This window comes from Pholis gunnellus (assembly GCF_910591455.1).
Source record: "Pholis gunnellus genome assembly, chromosome: 19".
Lineage (NCBI taxonomy): Eukaryota > Metazoa > Chordata > Actinopteri > Perciformes > Pholidae > Pholis > Pholis gunnellus.
This window is the reverse complement of record NC_136546.1, coordinates 2,471,646-2,491,162: the sequence shown is the minus strand read 5'-3', so window position 1 is coordinate 2,491,162 and position 19,517 is coordinate 2,471,646. Positions and strand designations below refer to the sequence as shown.

The following is a 19,517-nucleotide window of genomic DNA, read 5'->3' as shown; positions in this document are numbered from 1 at the left end:
AGTGTGTTAAAAACAATGATTTGACCTGCCGACTGGCCTTTGTCCTCGTAAAGCTTTTGCAAAGCCGAGCTACTACAAATATTGAAACCTGCGTTCACGTTGCTTACTTGCTGGCTGTCTTCTTCTTCAGGCCTCTTCTGGTTTTTAATTGTTAAATGTTATGCACCTCCCGTTGTGTCAAATTCCTTGTATGTTCAACATACCATGGCAATAAACCGTTCTGATTCTGGTGTATTGGCACGTTTTTTGGCACATTACGTCCGCATGCACACACGCAAGAACAACAAAAACAGAGACCCACTCAAAGTCATAGCACTGCAAGAGGTCAAATACTCCATAGGGCACCTTTGACTTATTGTTTGCATTAATGAGGCTCTTCTAAAGGCTGAACATGTTCCAAAGCGTCTGTTTACAACGTTAGACTATTGTAAGCCAAAAGATGCTTTTTTTCCCCCCCAGCAAGAATGCCCGAGTGTGTGTCCCAAGCCCTCCGTTATGTGTAGAAAGCAAGATACCGTTCTCTCAGAAACACACCAGTCCTCTGTCTTCAGACTCTAATCTCTCTCTGATAGTATGACGGTGAGCATGCGTCCCGCCGGTCGTTTGTGTGTTAGCGCCTGCCAAGTTCATACTCCAGATCCTTAGTGTGAATGTATGCACTCGTGTAGTGTGTGTGGTCTCCATATAAAATGCTATTTACAGTATCTGCTTTGGAAAGCGATGTCTAATCTGGAAGTCATCTGTGAGCAGTCGAGATCTTTACAAAGTAGACCGTGATGCAAGCAGTGATTTGGGAAAAGTAAGTGTCAATAGTTTTGGAGCCCGACTTTTATGAGTCTACTAAAGTCCAATATGTGCACACATTCCTTTAATCTGCGGTTTTATAGGTTGGTGATATAGTGGCGTATCTACAGTGATATCTAAGCCGGCCCCTGCTGCAGCCCTGTGAGATGGGACTATTAACACTGCTGGAAGATGACAGGGCCTTCACATCTGGCTTTCAAGAGGTCTCTAGCTAAAGACAGGAACATCAAAGACGGTTATTGTCTGCTCACTCTTTTACAGGAATAAAAGCTCTCCCAGGCTCTTGTGATTGTCTCCTGTATTTAGTGAATAGTTAAGAAGAGTTTAAGGAAAACTCAAATCACAATGTGTGAATTTCATGAGCTTTAAAGGAATACCTTACCCACAGAATGACCCTGTTATTCTGTTTTTCCTTGAATTCTTGAAGAAAACCCTTTTTTCTTTATTTTCTATTTCATCCACTTGTGATTAGTATGCGATGTGTGTGTGTGCGGGGGTGTGTGTGCTTGTGTTGGGCATCAGGTTTATTATTTTAAGCAGAGTCATGCTCACATTACTGCACAGAAATAGCAGCAGCTCACTTCTGTGTCCTGGGACATAAAGTGTGTGTGTGTGTGTGTGTGTGACTGTGTGTGTGACTGTGTGTGTGACTACTCTACAGAGTGTCTATGTGCCCTCCTCCATACCTTGTGTATTGAGCCGTGTCGTGGTGCTCTGTTGATAAGAGGGCCTCAGACACGGGGCTGGGCAGGGTCTGCCCTCAGGGGGACTGAGTGGAATGGTCAGGCAAGGACAGAGGCTATATTTAGCCACGACGGTGGGACACAGTGATGTCTCTGTTTCATACCAGTCCAGGCCAGCGATCATTGGGGACATTTAGTATGATTTAACAAATATTATAACATGGATTTAAACCACAGATGAAACCGAAGCAAACAAAGCTTTTTTTTGACTCGAGTAGCATAAGCTGAGAACCCCCCCCCCCCCATGGACACAGAGACCAGACTAGACCAGAGATCTACATCAGCACCCACATTAGACAATATCACCAGCAGCCCGACACAAACCACCTGTCAGAGACCACCTGCTGAACACACTGCAGGGTCTCCTGCAGCTTATTCCCTTTAGGATACCTTCCTAATAGTTTGTTGCTACCGAGAAAGAGAAGTTACCATGGCGATGGTTGCATACAGGAAGTAACCAAATGTTTCATAATGTTGCAAATAATGTAAAACTAGCACAGAGCTACTTCTTGGACTAATCTATCAGCTATTCAGATAACAGCGTAGCAATGCATCCTACCGGCTGGAGTGAAGCCAGAGTCTGTACCTACATTACAAACAGTAGTAATGCAGAGCAGATGCAGGTTGAGAGGGAGAGCTGCAGTGGCCGCTGTGTGCACACGTGAAAGAATGTGTTGTCAGTAACCCCCCCCACAGGCGGTCTCTGTACACAAACATTGAAGGAGAAGTGGACTGGGGAGTGTGTCTGTCTTTAGTGAGTGGGAGTGTGTTTGTGCGTCGCATATTTCCTCAAACGGAGTGCGTGTTTGTGTGTGTTTTTAAAAAGCTGTGTACTGTGTGCACAGACGCACTTTGTGCACTGCTAATTCCCACAACATTTTCCAGTGTTGATTCTTTTCTCCGGTCAATTTAGACTTGTCACGCCACTGATAAATGGGCAAGGGGGGAAATTATACTTAATTGAATCATAACTAAATCTGAATGATCATACACTAGCTTTACAGGCAAGTTGAGACAGGCCGATTTCCCCAGGTCATGTAATTTAGTTTGATAATTGATGTGGTGACATGAGACTGGGCTTGTGTGTGTGTGTTTGGAATGTCCTATGGGTTTTGTTTGGAAGTGGTTTTCCTCATCTTCTTCATTCTACTCTGACTCGCTTGCTCACGTTGTCTTCTCCCCTCCTTTTCTCTCCGTCTTCCTTCAGGGACATTAAGCCCGACAACATTCTGCTGGATATGAACGGCCACATCCGCCTGGCCGACTTCGGCTCCTGCCTCAAGCTCATGGAGGACGGGACGGTACGTTTTTTTGTTTTTTTGTTTTTACCACACTGCTGCTGATGCCTCCTCCTCCGGTCCAAAGCAAACAAACCAGAGCTTTACTGACCTCCTCGTCAACCCCCGGGGGTCTCCCAGGAGGAGTGTGTGGTTCAGCTGCTTGGCTGTGCCTGCAGTTTATGATTCAGACAGAGAGGAAAAATGTTCCCCCCAGGTGTTGCATAACAGAAGACAGGTTGAAATAGATGATCAGAGAAGGGCCTGAGTATGTCCCTCCGATGTTAATATAGTGATGAGGTTATGTGATCATTTGGAAAAATAAATGTAGGGCTTGTTGGACGCTTCGTCTTGGACTAAAACGTCTAGATTGAAGCTTTGAATCCTGATAAGAGTGCATTTCATCTGCAACCGCCTTAATAATATAGAGAGACGAGCTTTTCTCTTCCACTGTGGCACTTTTGTGAGAATTCATTATGATACTGCTTTGATTTTAATTCCAGATTCAGCATCAAATGTGCACTCTAAATATTGCTTTGATCAAATAAAAACAGAGTTCTTAAAACAGTGTGTAGACTAGGGCAATCATCCCTTAGTGGAGGTCTGAGAGCTCAATATGCTCTTTGTTTGGCGGTGGTATTCATCGTGCATGCCTCCTGGACTTCAGCCTGTAACTCATCATCATCATCATTACTTTCACTAGCGTGCTGAACCTGGACGCTGAAGTTTATTGCATCTTCGCATGTAAGATTTTTAGGATCAGGTCTTGACTTTTGCTTTTGTCCACTCTTCCAGGTCCAGTCCTCCGTGGCGGTGGGGACTCCCGACTACATCTCCCCAGAAATCCTCCAGGCCATGGAGGATGGGAAAGGCAAGTACGGACCTGAGTGCGACTGGTGGTCCCTGGGCGTCTGCATGTATGAAATGCTGTACGGGGAGACTCCTTTCTACGCAGAGTCTCTGGTGGAGACCTATGGGAAGATCATGAACCACAAGGTGAGCTCGTACAGTTGATTTGACGCTGCTTCTCTGTGGGTGTAAATTACATGCTAATACATTGCCATGACATATCAATGCTGCAGTCATGGAGTTTCTGAGCATAAAGTAGAAACAAAGTGACCAGTGGCCGTGCATGGATAGAGGCACCCTGAAATGTGAAGGCTAAAAAAACCAAGTCAGATCTCTGCTGCCTCTAATGCACACCATCCCGTCTGGCACAGGAGCGCTTCCAGTTCCCGCAGCAGATAACAGACGTGTCGGAGGACGCCAAGGATCTAATCCGCAGGCTCATTTGCAGTCGAGAGCACCGATTGGGCCAGAACGGCATTGAGGACTTCAAGCACCACCCCTTCTTCATTGGTACAGTCTAACGTCACAAATGCCACCACGTGTTCCCTGTTTGAGTGCTGTTTCCTTTTCCAATATAAATATACATTTCTCATTTATTTTTGTTTATAAGTGTGTGTGTACCTCTGTCATTTACAAAATAGCTGAATTAGATTTTCTCCTTCTATTCTTTCTAGCAGTTGTATAATATGCTGTACTCGTTATTAGCATTGGCATCTTGTAGATCATTTCATGTTGGCACCATTATTGGCGTTTGTTCTATTTTCTTGTGATAATGTGCTTTAGCCGTCAATGATGCATTAAAACTTCAGATGTTTTTGTGTTTTTCTTTTTTGTTGACATTTATTAATAACCTTTTTGGGGTTCTTAAATCCTCTTTTTGTGCATTGCATTTTTTGTGTGTCTTGTGCAAATAAATAAGTGAAACCACAGATATATACTTAAATGTCATGTTATATACTGCATGTATTGTAGTATATTGAAGAATGACAGCGGTAGCGTGCCTTTTAACAGAACGTGACAATGATAATAAAATCAGAAAAAGTTGACTTTTAAAAGGTTTAATACATTTCCAGCATCCATATTTTGCGTTGATAGATTTTTGCCACTATTTTGTGCTTATTAATAAAGGACTGGTGTATCATCCTGTGTTGTAAGTGTGACCTCTCTTGTGTTCAGGCATTGATTGGGAAAACGTTCTCACGTGCGAGGCCCCCTACATCCCAGAGGTCAGCAGTCCTACGGATACCTCCAACTTTGATGTGGATGATGACTGCCTGAAGAACTCGGTGAGGGGGTTGAATATTTATTGTTCATCATCACATGTACATATATTATAATTAAAAGTCTCACTTCTCTCATGTTTTCTAATAATCTTTCAGGAGACCATGCCCCCTCCCTCTCACACTGCCTTCTCTGGCCACCACCTGCCCTTTGTGGGCTTCACCTACACCAGTAAATGGTAAGTGCCAAAACAGATTATATATAAAGGATTCTTTTTAACCACTGCCTAAATGTAGACTTGGTGTCTTTTTTTTGGGAAGTTGTCCTTCACCCTTCATGATTATGATTATAATTAGTGGATCTTTAGTGGACAGATGAAATGAAGCAAAGGCACTGTTGTGCTCCAGCATTCTTCACGTTGGTGAAATTAAGATCAATGTTGAATACTTATGGGGAGAGTCATTGATAAAATGAATGAGACTTTGGGCTATTTTGTCTTCTAATGAAAACATCCTAAATACACACCTAGGTGTTTATTTTACTACTTTATCTATTTGTGTCGTTCGATTTTTTCGAAATTCACCAAAAGTTACCATTTGACAATGCCTCATTTGCATATTTAAACATAACATTTCAGAAAGCCTGTAATACAAAATATAATCGTCTTAATGTAAGTAATCAACTGGTGGAGTTTCATGGTGATATCTATTAGTTCATTGTTTTAACTCTAATCCCCTGTAGTGTCTTTAAAACGTTTAACAAAACATCTGTAAAGACCAGAATTCTCCACTTCAGCAGCTCTCACGTTCACCAAACTTCCCACTTTCATTCCTCTCTATATTCTGAAGGTCTGAAGTCATAGCCTGATTTATACAACATGTTATTACCAAAAAGATGGAGAAAATAGATTATTTTCTGTACAGTATTTTCTGATTTATGTAATGCTACTAAGAAATATCCCAAATGTCTTCTTATAAGAACGTTTGACTCTAACATATCAATGCAATGAAACAAACATTTTGAACCTGGCTTTATCCATTGATCAGATTTCTCTTCTGGAAATGAAACAAAAAATACAAGAAAATAATTGTCTTCTTATAAGAACGTTTCATGGTAATATCTTTGAGTTAGCCGTTTGACCATATTCACCTGGAGGGTCTCCCCTTCAAATAAATAGAGAAGTGTGGCACCTTGTCTCAGTCTAGCATACAATGTAATTAGACATTCTAAATGGTCAGCCTGCTCCTCATCCATCTAAAGAGGTGTAGGATTGCTGAAGTAGCCTCCCTCCCTAATACGGTGGTGTTCACACTGAAGGCTACCCGTGAGAAAGCATCAAACCCACCATTTACTTTCTTATCTCTTCAAGGCTCAGTGATAACGGCCTTTTCCACTCTTTCTTTCTCTCCTCTTTCCCCCGCTCTGTCTCTCTCTCACACATCTTCCTTTATGTCGCTGTCATTCCTCCCTCTCCCCCTTCCTCCCTCTCCCCCTTCCTCCCTCTCCCCCTTCCTCCATGACTCAACATCCTCTCCACGTTCAACTCATCTCTATCTCTTGTCGTCCACTTCTCTTTCCTGTTTCCCCTCTCCTGCTGTTTCCCTCCGGTCTCTTTCCCTCCCTTAACTTTCATATTGAATGTTTGTATACTGTTAAAACCACATTATGCTCATCACCGATTCCCACCGGTACGGTTCTCATGCCTCCTACACCTTTCCCCGTCGTCCTCCCCTGTAGTTCCCTATCCGACCGGTCTTGCCTGCGACAGCTGGCGGGGGAGTCGGGTAAGGCGGGCCAGGACCAGTTGGACCTGGATGTCCAGCGCAGCCTGGAGGACAGCCTGGCCACAGAGGCCTATGAGAGGAGGATCCGCCGCCTGGAGCAGGAGAAAGTGGAGCTGAGCCGCAAACTGCAAGGTGAGGCTGACGAAACCGCTCGTCTTTGCAATTTGAGGCAGAGAGAGAGAGAGAGAGAGAGAGAGAGAGACCTTTCATTGGTCTAACTGGAATGCAGACAAAGTTTAATCGCATATTAGCTCAACTTTTTAAAAAGTATAACAAAGCACAAAACTGATGCCTCCTACCTGACCGGTTGCAGAGGCGAGTCAGACGGTGCAGGCCCTGCAGCACCCAACAGGAGAGGGCCCACCCAGCGCCAACAAGGAGGTGGAGATCAGGAGTCTGAAGAGCGAGATCGACATCCTCAAGAAGCAGATCACTGGTCAGGATGTTTCTTCATTTGTTCATATTTAGTTCAGCTCAGTAGTCCTCAGGTCAAATAGGCAAATCCTTTCATACATCTGCCAACCATCTGCCAAGGGACATTCGCTCCACCAGATTTTGAGATTAATAAAACGCTGAACAGAACTTTGGAGTATTTGTAAACCTTGGAAACAAACTAACACAGCCACAGTCAAATTCTGTTACAAGTTAAAGTAACGTTTCATTACATTTGAAACCTCTGTATGTGTGTCAGACTCGGGCCAGCTTGAGAAGCAGCTGGAGGACGTGTCGCTGGCCCGCAGGGACCTGGAGGACTCATCGAAACACGCCAAGACTCTGGAGAGACGGATGAAGAGCGTTGCACAGGAGAAGGATGACATGCACAAGGTAGAAGCAGCAGTGTTCTGTCTGTGCATGGGTTTTGTATTTTCTGTATATTCATTTAATTACTGTGCCAATATTATCTATAGTAACAAAAATATAGCACTTAGTCTCGAGGGACAGCAATGCTTCAAAAAGTACTTCAGTGGTATTTCATTTTTTAAAACTTTTTTGGAGAATTGTACCGATACCAGTAACTGAAAGGCATCTGATAAAGCCTAAAATACTGGATCAGGTATCAGCGTGTATGTGAATCTATGCACTGATGCGATTTAGCGTAATATTATCATTTATCAGCTAATTTATGCTACAGAGGAAAAACAACTATAATACATGTCACTGGCGATCCGATCCGTACATCCTGAGTGATGCTACTGTACATGTGGAACCAGTACTACACACCTGTAGTTGAACCCTCTCATGCACCCTATTCTTCCCTCATAGTAATACATCGTGAACAAGTCTAGCTACTCAACGGGCAGCACAGTCCTGCTCAGCTAAATAATGGAACGAACAGCTGGTAACAGAGGTTGCATTGTGTTACACTATGTTGTGTTCAAGCCCTGTTCTGTAAGAAATAACGATTGGGCAAAGTTAAATTATAACGTTATCAAGATGTGTTCAAATGTAATATTTTGAATATTTTTGTCAAGAAACTTGAACACATCCAGTTGTTTGAAGGAGATGTTTTCACAGCAATATAAAATGGATATTAGAGGGAATGATGAACTGTTTAACTTTTTAGTTTGAACACACTGGTATCAGATTGGTATTTTGTATCAGCCGATTTGCAAGTTGAAGTATCTGCAGTACTTTTTGTAATACAAAACACCTTTCTTCACATGAGCACTTAAAAAGAGAACCTGAACTAAAGCGGTTCCTACAAACAACCATCAATGTTCATATAACAACCAGACTGCTCAGCTTTGATTCAAAAAAGGTCAATTCAACCATTCTTGGATTGAGATTAATTGTCCCAGAAGTCACTGTAAGAATCTAAATGTGTATTAACACCCTCCTTTTTTTCTGGCCAGGATCTTCTGGAGGCCAATGAGAAGCTGAAGTCTCAGTCCAAAGAGCTGAAGGAAGCTCACAGCCAGAGGAAACTGGCCATGCAGGAGTTTTCTGAGCTTAACGAGAGACTCACAGACCTCAGGTAGGATCGTTCTTCAAAACAAACACTAGTGTTTGAATGCCCAAATTGTTAGTCTAGGTGGTCATATACTTGCTCAAGAGTTTCTCCTTATTTCCATTTTTCCCTCACCTTTGACTGAACTTGTCTCCCAGGTCGGTAAAGCAGCGCCTGGCTCGCCAGCTGCGCGACAAGGAGGAGGAGATGGAGAGCAATGGTCAGAAGGTCGAGGCTCTCCGCCTTGAGGTGCGAAAGGCTGAGAGGTCCAAGAAGGAGGTAGAGTAGTCTCCCTGTGGTTGCTAGCACACCCTGTTCTGTCTGCATCCACTGGTTGGTGCACAATTCAAGCTTCTACTGCCTTCTGTGTACTGTAGAAATATTTACAGATCTCCATGAATACTTAGACGGTAGATTAGAAACGATGGCTGTAGAATGGGAAATGGTGTATCATCTATGCTCGCCTCCAAATTAGAGTTTTTTCTGCTCGAATCAGATGGAGGTGCAGTCGGAGCAGCAGGCAGCGGAGGCTCAGAAGGAGAGGAAGCTGAGGGAGCGTAACGAGCAGTACAGCCGACAGCTGGAGGAGGAGCTGGAAGGGCTGAAGGTAAGTGTGCAAACAAACACAGCTGAACACCAACCTGTCCGTCTACGGAGCCTCTGTGCATCCTTAAAAGATAACACTTTATACCAGAAGCTTTTAGACAGCTGTGTGTTTGGTCTGTGCTAATCTCTATAAAGAGATTCAGGACTCGCATGTAGAGTCTGGAGGTTCTGGTTTCCCCTTGCCCCCTGAAGCTTATCTGTCATCAGACCAATGGTTGATGGCTTCTGAGATTGGCTCTGTACTTATTGATCCTGCCACACTCCTTTCTCCATACTTGACTTATCTTCATCTCACCCCGCCCCCTCCACTTTTCTCCGTCTCCCCACCACCCAGGTGAAGCAGGCCGGCTCCTCTGCTGGCCCGGCCTCGGCGGACCAGACCCAGGAGGTGGGCCGCCTGCGGGGGGACCTGGAGAAGAAGACGGTCCAGTACGAGGAGGAGTTGGCGCGGAGGGAGGGGCAGCACGGCACCGAGCTGAAGGCCCTGCGCAAGGAGCTGCGGGACGCCGAGGGCCAACACCTGGCCCTGCAGAAAGAGATCCTGATGCTCAAAGACAAGCTGGACAAGACTCGTCGTGAGAGGTGCTCCTTTCTTTCTGTTTTTTCATCCGATCAAGGCACATGTCTTTTTTGTTTTTTTTACTTCTGTATTTCTGGTTTAGTGGAGTCCAATATCTGGGCTGTCATGACGTTCTTTTTGTTTCCTTTATTGTCTTTTCCAGTGATGATTGCGTGAGGTAATTACCATCCTATTCAAAAGTCCCTGTCTGGTTTTAATGTGTAGTAACTGTGAAGTGCTGTTTCTTCTGAATAGTTATATTTGATTATAATATTCTTACAGTGACCCAACCAGAGAATAAATCCTGATGCAGATAGCCTCTTTGCAAGGGCTTTCAAATATGTTCAACTTTCCATATTGACCCCTGTTTCTCAGGAGGTGCATTCAAGTCAAGAGTGCCATTTCAAAGATGGTTTCTACTGTTTTAGAGAACCCGTCTACTGATATGATGGATCATATCGCCATTTCTTTTAAAACAGTTCTCTTGTCAAGCCTCTGAATGAGAGCTGTTGATGTTTACCTCAGTGGGTCACATCCTGAGCCGGGAAGCTGAAGTTGAAAGCAAATATCCAAGGGAAGCAGTAACAGTGCTGTCGAGATGATACATTGTCAGTTTACACGTTTACGTAAATCTTGGGTTTGTTTCTGAATTGAAACACAATGGCAACTTGTATATCTTATTGTGACTTAGGGTGTAGATTTGAATGGTAACGTGAGGATGAAAATGGTTGGATAAGTAGAAAAATTTGTCAAAATGTGCCAACTCTGATATTAAAATACCAAGAAATCTAAATGAGTAACTTATTTTTCTGCTGCAGACCCCTTGGTAGGTACTCGGGGCACCTGATCCCGTGTTGAAAACCGCTGGATTAATCCCATTTAATAAGATGTTGTTATTGAGGAGGAAGCTTTCGGGCTTTGTTTTTGTGCCCTGTAGCCTAACTTCCCTGCCTGGTGTTCCTGACACATTATTCTCACTGCTTTCTAATTCGTTTTTAAAACACACCGCCGTATCAGATTCTAACTGCATTAATGTGTTTGGGCTGAATAACGGTGACCTGGTTTTAGCACCAAGCCTTGGATTTAGGTCTTAGAGGGAATGTGTGGAGTCTGAGGCCCACACACCAACATAGGAGGACAGATGAGGCATTCAGAGGCGGTAGACTAAGAGACTGGTAGTTCAATGTAGAGTACCTGCATTTGAATTTAGGAGGATGGAAAGCAGAAAAATCATCCCACGAAATAAAAATCTCAGAATAATGTCCAATTCTTTAAATAATATTGAGGTAGTATTCATGTTATATTGACACAGTCAAGATGGAATTTACTGTCAGGTAAAAAATGTAAGTGTTCAGTGTGACGAGCTTAACAATCGGCGTGTGTGCTTCCTCCAGCCAAAGCGAGCGGGAGGAGTGTGAGACCGAGTACAAGCAGAAGTACGAGAGGGAGAGAGTCCTGCTCACTGAGGAGAATAAGAAGCTGTCCAGTGAACTGGATAAGGTAAGAGATTTGTTTACATGCACACAAAGTAAAACAAAAATCACTCCGGTTAAAAGCTGTGTAGGGATCTGTTTATCTCTTATCTCCCTACCACGCACACACACACAGAGACATGCACACACACACAGAAAATACAGTTCCCTAACCCCAAGTAACTCGGCCCAAACCCTTTCATCACATTCCTCTCTCTCAGCTATGCCAAAGAAATCACGGTTCAATATCCCCCATGAAAGCACTCTGTAGCTTCCTGCACATTCAGATGGAATGACTCTCTGGACTTCTCTCTATTGACTTTGGAGTTAGCTGTTGGAAGTTCAAGAAGGCTCCAAATTTAAACATGTCTGAGGAGCGGGAGGCATTTTGACATATGGAATAAAATGTCAGTGTTATTTTTAAAGTCTGCAACTGATAAAATGGAAAGTATCTGGATGAAATGGAGCCAGTATGGATGTGGCTGTCAACAGAGTGAAAGCACACGTCACGCTACATATTTAATGTATTTTTCTGTTATTTCACATTCTGAGAAATGATATTTATAAAAGCTTAAGAACTCGGCACAGATTAGGTGTGTCTGTATGATTTGCTTCTCAGTATAACAGTCCTTGAATACATTTGGAGAGTGTGAAAATATTATTGTTTGACTAGTCTTATCTTTCAAAGGAGGCACTGAAGCTCAACTCTGTTTGTTTAGGAGCAAAATCAGGCTTCAATTCATAATGTCTTTACCTGCATGTTTTCAGAGCGGGGACACCTCTGCAGTTTAATTTTCACTGTTGACAAGTTGAAATTGGTGATGGATGTGGAGTAATAATGCAGAAAGTCGAGCTCTGCTGTAGCAGTTCAGCCAGACATGAGACACTTTTCCCTGCGTGTTTAGAAATGAACAGGAGCTTTAGATTGTTCTCGTACGAGTGTTTCAAGTTAGATCCACTAAACTCCACAAACCTGCCCGTAAGATATTAGTAGAAAATCTTTACGGCTCTCATAAAGTTAAACATCATGCTGCAAAATAATTTTACTTTTTATGAATTTTTATTGTAGCTGATGTCAGTTACATATTTAAACAAATCTAAATGCATTCTAGTTCTGCAGTCAAATGTTTCCCCCCGGTGAAGAAAGGCAGGCTCTCTCTACATGACTCGTGTGACTGACCTGCCACTTAGTTGGTATTAAGTGCGTCTTACATGAGGCCCGTTTTTTTTTTTTTTTTCCATTGTGCTAAAGTAGCTGGCAGAGACGGCTAGCCTAACAGCTACAGCCATGATTCACTAGGATTTCCTGGTGTCTGATGGTCATTTCCAAACCTGTGCAGACATCTGTGTGATACTCCGTCACATCTGGGCATCAGAGCCTCATTTTGAAACATGATCCACTGACTAGCGTGGCATTTTGATACAAGTCAAACTCCAAAACCAACAGACCAAATAAGTCAAGATGTACTTGATTTATTGTGTGACAGATGTTGTTAGTATATTAGCAGATATAAATCAAATCCACCTTCAGTGATTTCATGCATTGCAAACCATGAAGTACATTGGACCTTATGCAAGAACATTTCTCTAATTGTTTTGTACGAGTGTGCCACTTCAAGGACTGGCAACATTGTGATCAAAGGTCGACCCGCTCTGCCCACCGTGCAACAGCTGCCCCCTTGAAATGAATAGCAAAGTATATATATATATATATATAATGAAATAAACAAACCATTATTAAACACCTCTGTCTTGGTTAACAGCAGACTAACTGCACATGACATGTGTTCCCACCTAAGAAAATATGACAAAATACCAAGAAGTTGGTGAAAGTTTTCCTAAATCACTCGTACAAGCTATTTAAGAATGAATGTGTTGGCGTGGGCGGTTCTTGCATGAGGCCCATTGTGTTTCTGATGAGGTGTGGTGTGTCTGTTTCCATTAGCATCATTACTGGGAGTCCATTTTGGAATGCAGCATATGTCATTTAGTGGGCTCCTACTCAGATTTACAGCACATGCCAAAAAAGCTCATATTTATTTCAGTACCATGTTTGTGTTCATTACAGCGGCTCGAAGGCTTTTTCCAAAAACACAGACATTATATTATGACCCTGACCGACCACACATATTCCAAACATTAGCGATCAGCTCCAGGATTGGAAAGCCATTGCAAAACAAAAATAACTTACTATTTTAACATACACATTACATCAGTCTTGCGTGTAGCCTTGCAGCCTTGTAGTCTAGCGGGGTTTAGCACCTGGGAGTTAAATCCTAACAACTGTCATAACCAACAATACAATGATTCATCCTCCATATTGAACCAGTCATCACATTCAAGGCTGAGCACCTTCGCTTGTAGTCATGCAGCAACGACACCTGTTACACTCATTACACAGTAGTACGGTCCTGTGATGTAATGTCAGTCTATTTATATTTAGATATAAATGAATCCATTCAGCACATGTCACAGTTCCTAGTGACAGCTTTACGGCTCTACACTTTTTAGTATGATGTTGAATATGATCTGTTTTCATTACTCGTGTGTGTGTGTGCGCTCGCGGTTTCCCCTCAGCTGACCAGCATGTTTGAGAAGGTGAGCGGCTCCAACAGGCAGCTGGAGGACGAGATGAGGGAGCTGGCTGACAAAAAGGAGAGTGTAGCTCACTGGGAGGCCCAGATCACGGAAATCATCCAATGGTGAGACGCACGCATAAACACACACACACACACACACACATGCAGCGACTTTCTACAACGACCACAATACTTGCTGAGGCACATACTTTCCCATTAATGCTTGAGCACAAGCTGAAACACAGCTATATTCAGTCAGCCACACACACACGCACACTCCCATGCTGTTTAGTAGGGTATTGGGTACCTCCATTCAGTATAACTGCAGCATTTCTCACATGCCTCCAAAGATCTTAGTGCTACTTGACCCTCCCTTCCTCTCAGACCACTTCCCATTGCAACTGACACCTCGCCAGCTGCTCGGCTTCTTTCTGTTGGACAAACCCTGCAGTCCTCACATAGCACACATACCACATAATCTCTCACACACACACACACACGATACATCCATTCAGATGCAGATACACACATACACTAATGCACACACTCACATTCCAAACATGCACATACAAATGCTGAGCCTGGAATGCATTTTTAGAAGAATTGAGTGATGCATGTTGCCCCCTGGTGGAGTAGCTGTGCTGCTGCAGTGGACAAACTGGATCAGTTAGTGGGTGGTATATCATACGTAGTCCTCTTATCGTTAAACAGTCTGAACAGTTATGAGGTCCTTTTTTCAGGCCTTCAGTATTAATGGTTATGGGTGGAAGTATGTCTTTGGAATGTCTTTGCATGTATAGTAATGCAAGTATGTGTATTTGTGCGTGTGTGTGTTTTCTGCAGGGTGAGTGATGAGAAGGATGCTCGGGGCTACCTGCAGGCTCTGGCCACTAAGATGACAGAAGAGCTGGAGGGACTGAGAAACACCAGCCTGGGAGCGAGAGCCACGGTGAAATACACACACACACATACACACACTCTCTGTCTCAAACTACGGTAGAGGCTGTTAAGTCATATGAAAAATCCTCTATTATTTAGATGCAGGCTGTAATTAAGATACAGATGACGAATGTCCTCCTGTACTCCTCCTCTCCCTCTTCTCCTTCCGTCTTTTACCGTTTTTTGTTTCATCTACTAACTTTCTTTCCACTGTGTTCCAGGACATGCCGTGGAAGATGCGGCGCTTCGCCAAGCTGGACATGTCGGCCCGTCTGGAGCTGCAGTCTGCCTTAGACGCTGAGATTAGAGCCAAGCAGGGCATCCAGGATGAGTTGAACAAGGTCAAGGCCAACAACATGTCCACAGAATGGTATGGATACTTTGTAACATCAGTGAAAACATGAATTATTCCAAAACAAAACATTAGTTTTGTTGTTTGTTTCTTAAAGAAAAACATCTTAATGAAAGTCTGGATAGTATGTGACTCATCATTGTCTGTGAACCACCAGTAAACTACAGGATGTGGAGAGTAAAAACCAGGAGCTGCTGGCCGAGATCGACAGGCTGAAGAAAGAGACAGAGGAGCTGCGACTACGAAGAGGTATGACTGAAAATAGATCAAACGACCTCTGTTTTCTTGTCACCATAATGCACAAAGAATGACGTGGCAAATGTGTTAATGTATATATTTATGATTTCTACTGTGGCCCCTAAAGTGCGAATGGCCCATTGATGCAGACAAAAGCATATCCTTGCTATTGTTATAATACGTTTTTCAAATACAGTGGTCTTTGAAAATATACGGGAGGATCGGTTACATTGACGTCTCGACGGTTGAATGGACACGGCACACTGAAACCTTTCGTGAGAGATTTTCTGTAAAAGGAAGGATAACTACACCAGGGACCCAAATTAGAGGGTTTTGCGTCAGCAGCTCTATACATGAAATGTATTGTTACTAAGGTCATATGAACCCCCCCCCCCCGTCTGAGAAATGGTCCTGTGACTCATTTTGTTTAAGTCACCCTTTGATGTCTTAATATCACGTACTTAACCACCACGATTGTGTTATTTGTTCTGTGTCTGTAGGTGTCAAGCACCAGGATTCCCAGAATTCCTTCTTGGCTTTTCTCAACGCCCCCACGTCAGCGCTAGACCAGTTTGATGTAAGTATTCAGGACAAACAATCCAAACAGAGGCTGATATGTGAGCAACCCTAAATCTGTCTGCAATCAAAGATTTGAAATCTATGATCATAAACAACCTGAAAATCATAAATCTGCAGTAAATAACATTATATCTGTGCTTTTTCTTCATGCTTTTATGTTGTTTTTTTTGTTCACATACATTTCTTGAGATCTTTATTTTTGTTCTATCTTTTTGGTTGTTTCCTTGCTTCATTCTCTGGTACATCAGGACTCTTATTCCTCATCCTCATCTTCTTTAATTGAGTTTTGGGAAGACGTAAGTTTCTCTGGATTAGGCAGAGGTCCGTGTGTGTGTGTGTTTAGCAGTAGCTGTATGCTGTAGGACTCTGAGTATTTTATTAGCAGAGAAAGACGGGATAGATCTCTGTATCCATATTGCGTCTTGTGAGTTTGTGCCTGTGCATCAGTGTAACTGAGAGCAGAACCACTGCAGAAACTGTCAGTCTGTTCATTTTAACAAGGTCTAAATCTTATTTTTTTACTACAAATACAAAATATATGCAATGAGATTAATTCATGCGCTTCTAATTTACATGAATTAATTTGCTTCTAGTGCATATATTTGTTAAGATTGTGTTTTGTTTTTTGCAGTCTGCTGCCATTTTATTCTGTTGCTTGCTAGTTCTTTTAGGCCAGTGGGCTGGTTGAATGGCTTTACATTAGCTTTCTGGTGCTAGAACAGAACCACTAAGTACATTTTATAAATCCTTAAACCCCTTCCTCTATTGTTTTAGCATTTTTGTAGCCAGAAAGAGAACTTGAGTTGTCGCTGTGCTCCATGTTTGCTTTTCCAGCTCACTTCCCATCACCATGTGTATTTTTTCCATTTGCACCCATCCACCCTTTCCAGCCTCTGTCCTCATCTCAACTCTGGTGGACATACAGAAGTCTAATGCAGTGACTCCTAACTTGGGGAACTGTTCCCCAGGTTGTACTCCAGGGAGCATGTTGAAAGCTCAACTAATTAATGCATCTGAACTAAATGAAGTCAACTAAAATATATAGAAATTGTGATTTAATTGAAGAAATGCATCTACATCTAGTGTGATCTTAAGTACATTTTATATAACAAGTAAGCTGCCAATCAGATAAATGGTTGAAATAGTTAGCTACAGTAATGGATAAATGGTTGAATTAGTTAGCTAAAAGTAAAGAATAAATGGTTGAAATAGTTAGCTAACAGTAAAGAATAAATGGTTGAAATAGTTAGCTAAAAGTAAAGAATAAATGGGTGAAATAGTTAGCTACAGGTAATGAATAAATGGGTGAAATAGTTAGCTAAAAGTAAAGAATAAATGGTTGAAATAGTTAGCTAACAGTAATGAATAAATGGGTGAAATAGTTAGCTAAAAGTAAAGAATAAATGGTTGAAATAGTTAGCTAACAGTAATGAATAAATGGGTGAAATAGTTAGCTAAAAGTAAAGAATAAATGGGTGAAATAGTTAGCTACAGGTAATGAATAAATGGGTGAAATAGTTAGCTAAAAGTAAAGAATAAATGGGTGAAATAGTTAGCTACAGGTAATGAATAAATGGGTGAAATAGTTAGCTAAAAGTAAAGAATAAATGGTTGAAATAGTTAGCTACAGGTAATGAATAAATAGGTGAAATAGTTAGCTAACAGTAAAGAATAAATGGGTGAAATAGTTAGCTAACAGTAAAGAATAAATGGGTGAAATAGTTAGCTAAAAGTAAAGAATAAATGGGTGAAATAGTTTGCTAACAGTAAAGAATAAATGGGTGAAATAGTTAGCTAACAGTAAAGAATAAATGGGTGAAATAGTTAGCTAACAGTAAAGAATAAATGGGTGAAATAGTTAGCTACAGGTAATGAATAAATGGGTGAAATAGTTAGCTAACAGTAATGAATAAATGGGTGAAATAGTTAGCTACAGGTAATGAATAAATGGGTGAAATAGTTAGCTAAAAGTAAAGAATAAATGGTTGAAATAGTTAGCTACAGGTAATGAATAAATAGGTGAAATAGTTAGCTAACAGTAAAGAATAAATGGGTGAAATAGTTAGCTAACAGTAAAGAATAAATGGGTGAAATAGTTAGCTACAGGTAATGAATAAATGGGTGAAATAGTTAGCTAACAGTAATGAATAAATGGGTGAAATAGTTTGCTAAACGGCTGTGATGGTTATAAAACAAGAGGTCGGGAACCACTGAACTGATGTAATACAGGCTTATATTACCATCTTCATGTTTCTCCCTCAGTCTGTGTGTTTTCAGCTCTGTTAGACAGCCTTTCTGATATTCACTCATCTCTCTATCTCTGCCACTCTCTGCCTCTCCTGCCACTGAAGCGCTCGCCATCCGTTGGCCCATCTAGCAAAGGCAGACGCGTAAGCACCATCACTGCGCTCTGTGATTTCATTGAGCCCTTCTAAATGTGCTGTCTCGTCACATTGATGTTTGATTTGGGTGTGGATCTCCTGTGTATGTTTACTGTGGCTGTCTGATTGCATGGCATGGGTTCTGAGAGATATATTTTGATATTTGTGTGTGTGGCCAATGTGTCGGATATTCTTTGTTTTATTTTGGGTATTCCTTTTTGTGCTGCCTGTGTGCATTGGTGTTGGTGTGTTTGTTTCTTTGTATTCAGTTTAGCTTTGTGAATGGCCATGCATGGTGTATGGTGTATGCTTGTGGTGTCTCAAATTAGCATGGTCCCTGGGCTGTGATGTGTTCTCGTGTGGTACAATACATGGGGTACAATAAAGTTGTGGTGGTTTTCCTTTGTGGCTTTTAAAGTCCAGTGAATATGACGACATATATTGACAACGTGTGTATACTGTCTCCCATTTGTGTATTATGGCACCCGCTACTTCTCTCTAAGCATGAATGCAGCATATTGTTCTCTGGTTTGTTTTGTTAAATTAAAACTCTCCTTTCCATCTCCCTCTTTTTGTCCTTCTTTTCTCACTTTTCCCCTGTGTCCTCTCCCGCTCCTCCACCCTGCCTCTCTCTCCTCAGGTGGACTCTATTGATAACTTCACCCCCTCCAACACTCCATCCAGGGAAGATGACCCCAAGTCCCACCTTAAGTCCCGCTCGCGGTCACCCTCCATGGCTAGTGATATGGAGCCCATAGAGGTCAGACAATCCCCAAGTCTGTTATTGTATCGAGGCTGGTATCCTACCAGCAACATAGATGTAGAAGATGTCTGAGTACAAGAGGACTTTATGTCTATTAGGTCTGATTTATGAATAATGAAGATTATAAGACTGGTTTAGTTCTCTCTTTAAACATGGCAGATCTGTATGTCTGGCATGTGGAGGAAGAAAAAAAATGCGTCCAAATATTCTTCATACCAACTCAAGCAGCTGAAACTGTGACTCAGCATCTCACAATACCAAATTTGTCAAATAGGTCAGCCCATGTGAATTGCAAGTAACTCAATTATAGAGAAATGTGAGCCGTGCATTGAAAAGAAGGAGAACATTGAGGCCAGCAGTAGACTTCAGTCTGTTCTCAGACTGTTGGTGACTATGGTGCTGCAAGTCAATACCAGTGTCCTAA

General features: G+C 42.2%; 1 protein-coding gene across 4 annotated transcripts in view; it reads left to right on the top strand.

Moving 5' to 3' along the window:
- cdc42bpab (CDC42 binding protein kinase alpha (DMPK-like) b) overlaps window positions 1-19,517 on the top strand; it is a 75,255-nt gene that overhangs the window by 43,992 nt on the left and 11,746 nt on the right. For 3 of the 4 annotated variants that reach the window (XM_079180053.1, XM_079180051.1, XM_079180050.1), the window contains exons 6-25: window positions 2,755-2,848; window positions 3,620-3,820; window positions 4,045-4,183; window positions 4,850-4,959; window positions 5,053-5,132; window positions 6,632-6,810; window positions 6,992-7,114; window positions 7,370-7,503; window positions 8,532-8,653; window positions 8,785-8,905; window positions 9,123-9,233; window positions 9,567-9,814; window positions 11,186-11,291; window positions 13,841-13,965; window positions 14,686-14,791; window positions 15,003-15,151; window positions 15,291-15,382; window positions 15,871-15,947; window positions 18,301-18,339; window positions 18,971-19,090. In XM_079180053.1, coding sequence (XP_079036179.1) covers window positions 2,755-2,848; window positions 3,620-3,820; window positions 4,045-4,183; window positions 4,850-4,959; window positions 5,053-5,132; window positions 6,632-6,810; window positions 6,992-7,114; window positions 7,370-7,503; window positions 8,532-8,653; window positions 8,785-8,905; window positions 9,123-9,233; window positions 9,567-9,814; window positions 11,186-11,291; window positions 13,841-13,965; window positions 14,686-14,791; window positions 15,003-15,151; window positions 15,291-15,382; window positions 15,871-15,947; window positions 18,301-18,339; window positions 18,971-19,090 — 2,476 coding nt within the window. The remainder of the gene's footprint in view (window positions 1-2,754; window positions 2,849-3,619; window positions 3,821-4,044; window positions 4,184-4,849; window positions 4,960-5,052; window positions 5,133-6,631; window positions 6,811-6,991; window positions 7,115-7,369; window positions 7,504-8,531; window positions 8,654-8,784; window positions 8,906-9,122; window positions 9,234-9,566; window positions 9,815-11,185; window positions 11,292-13,840; window positions 13,966-14,685; window positions 14,792-15,002; window positions 15,152-15,290; window positions 15,383-15,870; window positions 15,948-18,300; window positions 18,340-18,970; window positions 19,091-19,517) is intronic. The other variant, XM_079180052.1, reaches the window with a different exon arrangement.